The following is a 13,625-nucleotide window of genomic DNA, read 5'->3' on the forward strand; positions in this document are numbered from 1 at the left end:
TAGCAGAGAAACACCCCCAAACATATTGTTTCCAACTCCGTGCTTGACAGTGTTTCTCTTCCTCCAAACACGACGATTTGAGTTAATGCCAAAGACCTCAATTTTCGTCTCAGCTGACCACAGCACCTTCTCCCAATCACTCACAGAATCATCCAGTTGTTCATTGCCTGCACATGTGCATTCTTGAGAAGGAACCTTGTAGGCACTGCAGGATTTGAAACCTTAACAGCATAATGTGTTACCAATGATTTTCTTGGTGACTGTGGTCCCAACAAGCCCCCCCCCCCCTTGTAGTTTTAGTCTGATCTCTCACCTTCCTCATGATCAAGGATACCCCTCAAGGAGAGATTTTGCATGGTGCCAAAGACTGATGTCAATTGACAATCATTTTGTATTTGTTCCATTTTCTTACTATTGCACCAACAATTGTCTCCTTCTCACCCAGCATCTTACTTATGGTTTTGTAGCCCATTCCAGATTTGTGCAGGTCTGTGATCTTGTCCCTGACATCCTTATAAAGTTCTTTGGTCTTGCCCATGTTTTAGAGATTACAGTCTGACCGATTAATTGAGTCTGTGGACAGGAGTCTTTTATAAAGGTGACTATGTAAGACAGCTGTCTTTAATGCAGGTAACGAGTTGAATAGGAGCTTCTAACTGGTCTGTAGGAGCCAGAACTCTTAATGGTTGGTAGGGGATCAAATACTTATTTCTCACTGCAAAATGCAAATACATTTATATATTTTATACAATGTGATTTTCTGGATTTTATTTTTGATATTCTATGTCTCAATGTTAAAATGAACCTACCTTTAAAAATATAGACTGTTCATGTCTTTGCCAGTGGGCAAACTAACAAAATCAACAAGGGATCAAATACTTATTTCCCCCACTGTATTTTCCACAAAGAGTGGTATTTATGGTTGTTGTTCACCTAATTCCTGGTCACCCTTTTGGCAAACATATCACCTGAAGTGTACACCTAAATAATATACCGTATATACTCTAGTATAAGCCGAGATTTTCAGCCCATTTTTTTGGGCTGAAAGTCCCCCTCTCGGCTTATACTCGAGTCATATACCCGGGTGTCAGCAGGGGAGGGGGAGCGGGGGCCGTGTAATCATACTTACCTGCTCCCAGCGCGGTCCCTGCAGTCCCTGGCTTTTCCGGCGCTGCAGATTCTTCCTGCACTGAGCGGTCACATGGCACCGCTCATTACAGAAATGAATAGGCAGCTCCACCCCCATAGGGGAGGAGCCGCATATTCATTGCTGTAAATGATCGGTGCCATGTGACCGCTCAATTACAGGAAGAAGCTGCAGCGCCGGAGAAGCCAGGGACTGCAGGGACCGCGCTGGGAGCAGGTAAGGGGAGCGCAGCGCTATAATTACCTGCTCCTCGCTCCGGCTCCGTCTCCAGCGTCCTCTAGCAATGACGCTCAGGTTAGAGGGCGCGGTGACATAGTCAGTGCGCGCCCTCTGCTGAGCGTCAGTGCTGGAGACGGAGCCGCAGAGGAGCAGGTAATTATTGAAAGCGCCGGCGTCCTGAGAAGAGAGGTGAGTATGTGATTTTTTTTATTTTTTATGGCAGCACCAGCAGCATTCTAAGGAGCACCTATGGGGCCATAAAGGTGCAGAGCATATATGGGGCAGCATTCTAAGGAGCACCTATGGGGCCATAATCAAAGGTGCAGAGCATATATGGGGCACAGCATTATAAGGAGCACCTATGGGGCCATAAAGGTGCAGAGCATATAAGGGGCACAGCATTATAAGGAGCATCTATGGGGCCATAAAGGTGCAGAGCATATATGGGGCACAGCATTATAAGGAGCACCTATGGGGCCATAAAGGTGCAGAGCATATAAGGGGCACAGCATTATAAGGAGCACCTATGGGGCCATAAAGGTGCAGAGCATATATGGGGCACAGCATTATAAGGAGCACCTATGGGGCCATAAAGGTGCAGAGCATATATGGGGCACAGCATTATAAGGAGCACCTATGGGGCCATAAAGGTGCAGAGCATATATGGGGCACAGCATTATAAGGAGCACCTATGGGGCCATAAAGGTGCAGAGCATATATGGGGCACAGCATTATAAGGAGCACCTATGGGGCCATAAAGGTGCAGAGCATATATGGGGCACAGCATTATAAGGAGCACCTATGGGGCCATAAAGGTGCAGAGCATATATGGGGCACAGCATTACAAGGAGCACCTATGGGGCCATAAAGGTGCAGAGCATATAAGGGGCACAGCATTATAAGGAGCACCTATGGGGCCATAATCAAAGGTGCAGAGCATATATGGGGCACAGCGTTATAAGGAGCACCTATGGGGCCATAAAGGTGCAGAGCATATAAGGGGCACAGCATTATAAGGAGCACCTATGGGGCCATAAAGGTGCAGAGCATATATGGGGCACAGCATTATAAGGAGCACCTATGGGGCCATAAAGGTGCAGAGCATATATGGGGCACAGCATTATAAGGAGCACCTATGGGGCCATAAAGGTGCAGAGCATATAAGGGGCACAGCATTATAAGGAGCACCTATGGGGCCATAAAGGTGCAGAGCATATAAGGGGCACAGCATTATAAGGAGCACCTATGGGGCCATAAAGGTGCAGAGCATATAAGGGGCACAGCATTATAAGGAGCACCTATGGGTTCATAATCAAAGGTGCAGAGCATATATGGGGCACAGCATTATAAGGAGCACCTATGGGGCCATAAAGGTGCAGAGCATATATGGGGCACAGCATTATAAGGAGCACCTATGGGGCCATAAAGGTGCAGAGCATAAATGGGGCACAGCATTATAAGGAGCACCTATGGGGCCATAAAGGTGCAGAGCATATATGGGGCACAGCATTATAAGGAGCACCTATGGGGCCATAATCAAAGGTGCAGAGCATATATGGCACAGCATTATAAGGGGCACCTATGGGGCCATAATCAAAGGTGCAGAGCATATATGGCACAGCATTATAAGGAGCATCTATGGGGCCATAATCAACGGTGCAGAGCATTCTATATAGCACAGTTGTATATGGAGCATCTATGGGGCAATAATGAACGGTATGGAGCATCTATTTTTATTTTTGAAATTCACCGGTAAATGCTGCATTTTCTACCCTAGGCTTATACTCGAGTCAATAAGTTTTCCCAGTTTTTTGTGGCAAAATTAGGGGGGTCGGCTTATTAGTATATTAGTATAACTCGGGTCGGCTTATACTCGAGTATATACGGTATCTCTATGTCCCCTTTCCTAATTCCCTCCTCGCATTGTTTCATTTTGTTTCCCATTACATTTCTTTATGGTTACTGTATACCTAATAATTCTGTTTGTGAGACAACTATTAATTGTGTCTTTATTATAAAATGTTACAAATGTTTTCATTAGAGAAAACCAAATAAAAATTATTTAAACAGAAAAAAGTCCAATGACAGAAGCTGCCTAAGGGCTCATACTCACCTGCGAGAAACTCGGATGAGTCTCGCACATCAATGCCCGGCGTTGCACCTGACACTCAGATCGGGGCATGCAGCCGCATAGCAATACATGCAGCTTCACGCTTCGCTCCTGAGTGCCGGGTGCAGTGCCGGGTATTGACGTGCGAGACTTATCAGAGTTTCTCGCAGGTAAGTATGAGCCCTTAGACAACAAAAAGAAAGATGCCAGTCCCAGACCTGCTGCATGTGGAGCGGACCTAAGGTTTGTAGAGCAGACCTAAAGTTTGTGGAGCAGACCTAAAGTTTGTGGAGCAGACCTAAGGTTTGTGGAGCAGACCTAAGGTTTGTGGAGCAGACCTAAGGTTTGTGGAGCAGACCTAAGGTTTGTGGAGCAGACCTAAAGTTTGTGGAGCAGACCTAAAGTTTGTGGAGCAGACCTAAGGTTTGTGGAGCAGACCTAAGGTTTGTGGAGCAGACCTAAGGTTTGTGGAGCAGACCTAAAGTTTGTGGAGCAGACCTAAAGTTTGTGGAGCAGACCTAAGGTTTGTGGAGCAGAGCTAAAGTTTGTGGAGCAGACCTAAGGTTTGTGGAGTAGACCTAAGGTTTGTGGAGCAGACCTAAGGCCATCATTCCCGAAATCAGACAGACACATGTAGGACTACTCACCACACTGGAGTCTCCAGGACACATCTCAGGCACATCACATTCATTAATAGGCTCCCGACAAACTGTGCCCCTTGGTTCATACTGTGATCATGACAGAAAAGAAGGATGCCTGCTTATATTCATAATTATATTAGTTTGTCCAATTACTTTTCAAACTGTGACAACGGAAGGATTATGTATAAAATGGTTGTAATTCCTAAACAGTGAAAGGGTTATTTCCAGAAAAAAACAGTTTTCTCCTATCTGTAGGATTGAGTTAACTTGCTGATCATTGGGGGTTTGACCACTGGAACTTCCAGTGACCGTGATCCCAAGAACGGGGATTTATAGTCCTATCTTTAATGGAGTGAAGGTGCACATACTCAACATCTGAGCCATTCATTATCAACCCAACTGCGGAAATTAGCTAAGAAAAGCATTTTGCTTTCTCGGGCATTCCAATAGACAATGAATGCAGTGGAGGTTGAGCATGTGCCCCTCCACTCCATTCAAAGTGGGGCACTATACTGAAATTATTTAATTTCAATGATGTGCTCAATTTATATCACATATTACTTGAGCACGATTTAAGGAAAAATACTAAGAAGAGTAACTAGCCCCATTATCATGATCACTGGGGTCCCACAGGTTGGATCCCAGCAAATACAACAGGTTATTCACTATAAAACGGATGGGGCATAACTTGTTTATTTTTGGTGGGGAATAACCATTTAAAGTCAACTTTTTGTGAAATCCCTTAAATTAAACCTGAAAGTCTATAACAATCACATCTTAATGGCTTTGTTTCAAATGCTCTATCCTAATATACAGAGGAGAAATGATGGAAATTCTGTCTCGCTAGAACGCGTCAGAGCAAGTTGTGTATATACACTCATCTATAGTCCACATAGTAACATGACAAAAAGTCTACACACCCCTGTTGAAATGCCAGGTTTCTGTTATGGAAAACTGTACAGATTATGGGTGACATTAGTTGGAAAAAGCTCTACAGTGACACTTTTTGGTTTGATTTATTTACATGACAAAAACCTGCCATTTTTACAGGGTTGGGTAGACTTTTTATATCCACCGTATATTTCATGATGTAATATATCAAGATGAAAACTAAAAATAATGCCCACTATCTCTCGGTGGCATATTCCTCACTCTCGCGATCATTATGGAGAAAGGATCCTCTGCCAGTTTCCATACCTTACATCGCCGACAACACAGCCCGTCACTGCACATGGCATCATGGCTGAGTGTGCACTTCTTACAGCAGTTCAGGGCGCCACTTTTTTTACATTCCTGTCAATTACAATAACAGGGCACATCATTATTATTTGGGGCTTTTACAACCACCCGCAGCTATCATTATTGTAAAATAGACATTCACTACTCTGCAATGCGTACACGCTTCAGTGCAGTCAGAGTCTTTTTTTTTTTTAGCGCCCATGCTATTTGTTGCGTAACCTACATGGCAAATCTAGGTTAGGCGCAAGAGATGCACCTTATTTAATAAGAAGCATGTGCCTCTTACTCAGGGTGGACAACTGGACGACCCCTTGAAGCATAATACATAAAGTCTGCTAGTATATAGAATAAAGGAAAATTATTGTAGATGAATATTTATTTATGGCGATCATTGCTGAGCAGTGACCACATGGGTACAAGCATTGTGAATAGCAATATATACAATATGGCCAGTTTAATAAAACATGAGAGCATAAAGAAAACGCCAGACTTAAAAAATTGCCAGCAACCAGTCACTTTCTCATCTAAACCCTGCTCTTTCTGGCATTATAAGTCCAGTGGGCGGAGCTACTCAATGATTGACACCTATGTTTCTATGCATGTTCACAAAGGGCAAGCTGTCAATCATTCATTAAGACCACCCACTGGACTCAAAAGCCCAGAGGAGACCGGGACTTACAACTTCTACTGAACATTTGCACAACGCCATATCAATCTGCTCCGCTCTCCTGTACTAGTTTATGCTGGGTACTTACAGTAGGTGAGCCACAGTCACATTCTTCCCCCACTTCCACAAATCCATTCCCACAGGATGGAGCATCCAATAGCTAAAAAAAGGAAAGAGCAAGAGGACAATCATTAGGAGGGGTGACTGAAAGTGTCCTTTTTGGCTTTATTCTGGCTGGATTTTGTTTCTTTAAGTTTATAGAAAAACACGGTATATGGGCATGCCAGGGCAAAATAACTATACCACAGAGTATAAATACGGAAGGTTTTTACATTTGGGCTTATACAGTAGCACAGGTCAGAGCCTTGGATCTGAGCTAAATGACGACGAATACTCCTAATGGAAGGCTCAGATGTGGTGTGAACAGTGGCCTAGTGACATGCTGTAGTTAGGTAGGGTAGAGAAACGTACGTACATTGACATTGTGTATATCCAGGGGCGGACATAACAGTATGCACAGGGGCCCTCTCCTGCCTGTGTCCGCTCCTGAGTATGTGAATGCAGATATATAAACATTGGAAAATCATTGGAAAAATTGCAAACCTAATAAAATGTAGGGAAAAGTTTCAAACATAAAAAAATCTTGATGATATGGCAGGACCAATGTGCCCGGTCAGTATTGTGTGCAGGATCCAAGTAACGCCATGCCATGCGTACAACGTCCCTACCTTGTTGGGTTTGTTAAACAAGCACTTCCCTCCTCCATTCTTCAAGAACTGTCTGTATTCATCAGTGCTGCAGCGGGAGAATTTCTGGGGAAGGTAGTACCTGAAATGAAGCAATCACTATTAGTGACAACCATAACACGCTGTACAACTTTTTCTGGATTATCAAACATTTATCGAAAAAAAAATGGGGCGAAACGACTTGGAATGGACCAATTCCACAAAGTTCCATTTCCTCTCCCACTTTGGATTGAAACACAGAAACAATATTATAGACATTTGATTAACATTTTTGAGTGATTTATATTTTGGGTACTTGGGCTCAGTTGGACTTTATCTGGTTCTTTTTGTTTTCTTTTGTGTTGTTTCGTTTAGTTGTTAGCTGTAAGACTCCCCTCTCCTCTCCCTTAATCACCTCCACTTTCGCCTCTGTCTCATGTTACTTTGCTCTTTATTTTTTTCCCTTAAATTATGTAAGTTGGTTGTTGCATATATAATTATGTGTATTGTATCCCTTCCCCAAACACTTATTAAAAATAAGTTGATAAAAATATAAATAAATAACCATAATACCATTACGTGCCCCCTGTGACTGCAAAGCCACCTCTTCGCTGCTCCCTAATGTTGAAAAGACTGCAGCACTGACATCACGTCTACAACATGTGACCACTGCAGCCAATCACTGGGCTCAACAGCCTTAAGCCAGCTATGGAGTGGCGGTGCTGGAGCAGCAGGGACTTTGGCAGGCAAATAATGATTATTTTGAAGTAGTACCAGCATATAAAAAAAAAAATGGACTAGATATTGACGTATAATGCATAAAGACTGCTTGTGCGCAGATTAAATAAGAATTACTGTATGTGGAAATTTATTTTTCTTGGCAGAGACCACATAGGTACAAGAATTGTGCACAGCCATATACGCAGCCTGGCCATCATCAGTAACTAAATGGTTCTTAAAGGAGTGCCATCAAGACTGTGATAAGTCCTAACTTTATGATTGGTTGGTGTCCGACCTCTAAGACCCCCATTCTGCTGAATGAGGGGCTCACAGTACAAATTCAGCTCTGTATCACATTTACATTCTTTCTCTATAAAGCTTCACACTAACCATGGCTGTGCACAGAGCCACCATGGCTGTGCAGTGCCATGACCAATGCTGTGCAGGGCCCTGACCAAGGCTGTGCAGGGCCCTGATCATGGCTGTGCAGGGAGCTGACCATGGTTGTGGAGGGAGCTGACCATAGCTGTGCAGGGCCATGACCAAGGCTGTGCAGGCAGCTGACCATGGCTGTGCAGGGAGCTGACCATGGCTGTGCAGGGAGCTGACCATGGCTGTGCAGGGCTCTGACCATGGCTGTGCAGGGAGCTGACCATGGCTGTGCAGGGATCTGATCATAGCTGTGCAGGGAGCTCACCATGGCTGTGCAGGGAGCTGACCATGGCTGTGCAGGGAGCTGACCATGGCTGTGCAGGGAGCTGACCATGGCTGTGCAGGGCTCTGACCATGGCTGTGCAGGGCTCTGACCATGGCTGTGCAGGGCTCTGACCATGGCTGTGCAGGGAGCTGACCATGGCTGTGCAGGGAGCTGACCATGGTTGTGGAGGGAGCTGACCATGGCTGTGCAGGGAGCTGACCATGGCTGTGCAGGGAGCTCACCATGGCTTTACAGGGAGCTGACCATGGCTGTTGATGGAGCTGACAATGGCTGTGCAGGACTCTGATCATGGCTGTGCAGGGAGCATGGCTTTGCAGGGCTCTGACCATAGCTGTGCAGGGAGCTCACCGTGGCTTTGCAGGGAGCTGACCATGGCTGTTGATGGAGCTAACCATGGCTGTGCAGGACTCTGACCATGGCTGTGCAGGGAGCTGAACATGGCTGTGCAGGACTCTGACCAAGGCTGTGCAGGGAGCTAACCATGGCTGTGCAGGGAGCTGCAGTACAGAGTCACTCAAATGAATGGCGCTGGCTGCAGCTCCAGATACAGCTGAGTAGCTGGGAATGCCGATGTGCATGGAACAATAATGGAAGGGCTACATTACTGATGTGGCTGTCCTAGAGGTAGAACCCCTACTGATAAAAAATGGATTAGTCAATATTGGGATCCATTGTTACAGTGCCATTATAAACCCTTCCAATGTTAACAGGAGCTAATTTCTGAAGAGCATTAACTTTGTGGAAATGTCTGACAGCTCTGTCTGCTCATCTGCATAGTAAATGGGTGCAGGAGCTGCCTACTATTTAGGGCTCATGGTGACGAGTGTATAAATCAGACGTGTGCTATCTGAATTTTTATCCGGATAGCACATTGACCCATGTTATTTAGTTGTGCTCTTCAGATGATTATTTTCTTGAGTCACGTCTCTGTGAGAAGAAAAAAAAGTAGCATATACTACTTTCAAAATGATAAAAAAAATTGTGTATCTGGATAAAACTTGGTTGATTTTTCACACGCTCGTCTGCAGGCGCCCTTACTTGTACTAGTCTGGTCTGTAACTTGGACCTGACAGACACATGCTGTGATTTTTTTCCATGGAGAACCGAGGTCTTTGTAGAAAATAGACTGTGCACTAGCACGTGGGATAACATTGGTCCTTGAGAGGACTACTGCACACATGGACAACACCCAGATCAAAAATACGCTTGTGTGATCTTACACTGAGGCCATTTTCACACATCCGTGAAACTCCGACTGTTCTTACATGGGAAGACCCGGCCCAACTGCTGGGTCTCCCGAAAGGAGCTAACTGCTTCATAGACATATGTGAAGAAGTTAGCCCAAGTCAGGAGACCTTGCGGTCAGGCCTGGTCTTCTGATGATCTGTATTTCACGGATGTGTGAAACCAGCCTTATACTGTCAAATTTCAGCAAGTACCCTCACAAGATGCCATCACTTGCTTTGGTTTTTCATCCCCCTTATAAAAACCTGTTGTCCTTAACCATAAAGTTTTCAGAGTACTATTAAAATGTCTGCAAAACCCATCACGCACCCTGTATCTTCCATGATGCAACCAAGCCACAGGTCTGGACAGCGGCAATCACCTACAGGGAAGACAAGAAAGCCAACACCAGCTCCTGTATCAATCCAAAAAAAGATGGAAATAGAGCAGCTGTCCGCAATATATCCTACCTGCAGCCATACGTGGTCTGTTATACATCATGCCAAGGTTTTGTCCCAGCGTCTGTGCTAAAGTCACCGCCATGGCAGCAATACTTCCAAACTGGATAGGATAAACAAAGCACATGTATCAATCAACTAGACGTTGAATTAGTCTCCTGGTCTCTACTTTCTTGTCAGTTGCATTGTATTCACTCTGGTGTTATTCTTTCCTTTTTTTCTCTAGGTCTTTAATATACATCATATATCTGTTTGACTGATCCCCCATACAGCATATTCCAAACCCTATTGAGCCATGATAGGTCTGATGTCAGCTTTTTTTCCCTGGTAGGTGGTATATATATATATATACACTGCAGCCCACTTATACTGTACCGACTGCCAAACTGCAATGGAAATCCGATGACGGAGCGATAACAAAGCCTAAAATAGTTGTGTAAATTATTCACATTCCTGATACAAATTGGAAACAAACTTAAAGTGAAGGAGTCATAAAAAATGGCCTACTGTTTAAATCAGGTTTTATGTTAAATTAATTAACATTTTAAATTTTTGTTTGATTTTCTATATTTCATACCAGAATGTTAAAAAAATAAATGAAAAAAAAAAAAAAAATTGTGCTATACTACACATAGACGGGAATAGGGTAATCAGTAATTACTACCTCGTTAGTGTATAGTATTTTTCACCTAGTTTGTTGAGTTTTTTAATGTGTAGCTGGATAAATTATCACACATGCTATGATGGGCAGATTAGGCTAATCTCCAAACTTCAATATTTGCAGCCTGGTTTGTCACCTACCCCAAAGCTTTCTTATCGGTGTACAGTACACATATACAACCCTTTTTTAATTGTGTTTTTAGTGATGCTCATTAACATACAAATGCATTTCACAAAATTAAAATATCATCAAAAAGCTAATTTATTTCAATTCTGCAATACAAAAAGTGAAACTCATATATTATATAATTACAAACAGAGTGATCTATTTCAAGGGTTTATTTCTGTTAATGTTGATGATTATGGCTTACAGCCAATGAAAACCCAAAAGTCATTATTTCACTAAATTAGAATACTTTATAACGCCAGCTTGAAAAATTGATTTTAACATCCAAAATGTTGGCCTACTGAAATGTATGTTCAGTAAGTGCACTCAATACTTGGTTGCGGCTCCTTTTGCATCAATTACTGCATCAATGCAGCGTGGCATGGAGGCGATCAGCCTGTGGCACTGCTGAGGTGTTATGGAAGCCCAGGTTGCTTTGACACCAGCCTTCAGATCATCTGCATTGTTGGGTCTGGTGTCTCATCTCCCTCTTGACAATACCCTATAAATTCTCTATGGGGTTAAGGTCAGGCGAGTTTGCTGGCCAATCAAGCACAGAGATACTGTTTGTAAACCAGGTATTGGTACTTTTGTCAGTGTGGACAGGTGCCAAGTCCTGCTGGAAAATGAAATTTCCATCTCCAAAAAGCTTGTTGGCAGAGGGAATCATGAAGTGATCTAAAATTTCCTGGCAGATGGCTGTGTTGACTTTGGTCTTGATAAAATACAGTGGACCCACACCAGCAGATGACATAGCTCCCCAAACCATCACTGATTGTGGAAACTTCACCCTAGACCTCTAGCAGCTTGGATTGTGGCCTCTCCACTCTTCCTCCAGACTCTGGGACCTTAATTTCCAAATGAAATGCAAAATATACTTTTATCTGAAAACAACACCTTGGACCACTGAGCATCAGTCCAGTTCTTTTTCTCCTTGGCCCAGGTAAGACGCTTCTGATGTTGTCTATTACTCATGAGTGGCTTGCCACAAGGAATGCGACACTTGTAGCCCATGTTCTGGATACCTCCATGTGTGGTGGTGTGAAGGAGGGGTGATCTCTTAAAGTGAGATCTAAATGATTGCCTGTTCCTGACCTAAATATGAGCCAAGTGCGCACATAAAAGAGAAATACCAGACATAGAGTCGGATATATGCTCCTTACTCGGCAAAGGCTAGCACACAACTGAATTTATAGGCTATGTGCCCACGTTGCAGAATAGAAGCAGATTTTTCCTCGTCAAAACCGCATACCTTTGCCAAGAAAAACGAATGCGGATTTTGATGCGTTTTTGGTGCGTTTTTCATGCGGTTTTTCTAAGCAGTTTTTGAGCACAAATATAGTTGGGTAAAAAAAAGGCTCCTATGAGGCGATCATACCAGTCCAAACCAGATCATACCAGCCATCATCCATGAAGATGGGAAAGATCTAAGATTCTCACCTACCTGGATTATGGGACGCTCATGGGATGGCATGATGGGATGCCCATGATGTCACTTCCTATTTGCTGCGATTTTGATTTGCAAATGCGCTTGAAATCTGCAAACATTTTAAATATTTGCGGATTTCAAGCGTTCCTATACAAGTCTATGGTGGGGGAATCATTGCGATTCCGCAAAATAATGAACATGCTGCGTATTTTACCGCCATACGATTCCGCTGTGGAAAAATACGCAGCATGGGCACAGCAATTGCAGAATACAATTAAAATTAACGGGATGCGTTTTGATAGTGTTTTTTAAGCATTTCCACAGCGGAAAAACGCGACGGAAACGCTTAAAAAAACGCAACGTGGGCACATAGCCTTATTCTTGAAACAAAGAACCATGCTAAGACAGGAAATGGGTGTTGCGCAACTTCTGATTAGTAATGGTGTCAGTCTATCATACAGTCATGGCCAAAAGTATTGACACCCCTGCAATTCTGTCAGATAATATTCATTTTCTTCCTGAAAATGATTGCAAACACAAATTATTTGGTATTATTATCTTCATTTAAGTTGTCTTAAATGAAAAAACACAAAAAGAATTGTCCTAAAGCCAAATTGGATATAATTCCACACCAAACATAAAAAAGGGGGTGGACAAAAGTATTGGCACTGTTTGAAAAATCATGTGATGCTTCTCTAATTTGTGTAATTAACAGCACCTGTAACTTACCTGTGGCAGCTAACAGGTGTTGGCAATAACTAAATCACACTTGCAGCAAGTTGACATGGATTAAAGTTGACTCAACCTCTGTCCTGTGTCCTTGTGTGTACCACATTGAGCATGGAGAAAAGAAAGAAGACCAAAGAACTGTCTGAGCACTTGAGAAACCAAATTGTGAGGAAGCATGAGCAATCTCAAGGCTACAAGTCCATCTCCAAAGACCTGAATGTTCCTGTGTCTACCGTGCGCAGTGTCATCAAGAAGTTTAAAGCCCATGGCACTGTGGCTAACCTCCCTAGATGTGGACGGAAAAGAAAAATTGACAAGAGATTTCAACGCAAGATTGTGCGGATATTGGATAAAGAACCTCGACTAAGGGTACCGTCACACTATACCATTTCGATCGCTACGACGGTACGATTCGTGACGTTCCAGCGATATCGTTACGATATCGCTGTGTCTGACACGCAGCAGGGATCAGGGATCCTGCTGAGAATCGTACGTCGTAGCAGATTGTTTAGAACTTTCTTTCATCGCTGGATCTCCCGCTGTCATCGCTAGATCGGTGTGTGACACTGATCTAGCGATCTAGCGATGCGATCCAGCGATGCGTTCGCTTGTAACCAGGGTAAACATCGGGTTACTAAGCGCAGGACCGCGCTTAGTAACCCGATGTTTACCCTGGTTACAAGCGTAAAACTTAAAAAAAAACAAACAGCACATACTTACATTCTGGTGTCCGTCAGGTCCCTTGCCGTCTGCTTCCCGCACTGTGACTGCCG

General features: G+C 43.7%; 1 protein-coding gene across 2 annotated transcripts in view; it reads right to left on the minus strand.

Annotated features, from left to right (window-relative positions):
* Positions 1 to 13,625, minus strand: part of ADAM11 (ADAM metallopeptidase domain 11) — a 241,547-nt gene that overhangs the window by 68,514 nt on the left and 159,408 nt on the right. For both annotated transcript variants that reach the window (XM_069751395.1, XM_069751394.1), the window contains exons 13-18: positions 9,881 to 9,971; positions 9,741 to 9,792; positions 6,752 to 6,851; positions 6,112 to 6,183; positions 5,315 to 5,410; positions 4,124 to 4,204 (exon numbers count right to left, since the gene is read on the minus strand). In XM_069751395.1, coding sequence (XP_069607496.1) covers positions 4,124 to 4,204; positions 5,315 to 5,410; positions 6,112 to 6,183; positions 6,752 to 6,851; positions 9,741 to 9,792; positions 9,881 to 9,971 — 492 coding nt within the window. The remainder of the gene's footprint in view (positions 1 to 4,123; positions 4,205 to 5,314; positions 5,411 to 6,111; positions 6,184 to 6,751; positions 6,852 to 9,740; positions 9,793 to 9,880; positions 9,972 to 13,625) is intronic.

This window comes from Ranitomeya imitator, chromosome 2 (assembly GCF_032444005.1).
Source record: "Ranitomeya imitator isolate aRanImi1 chromosome 2, aRanImi1.pri, whole genome shotgun sequence".
Taxonomy (NCBI): domain Eukaryota; kingdom Metazoa; phylum Chordata; class Amphibia; order Anura; family Dendrobatidae; genus Ranitomeya; species Ranitomeya imitator.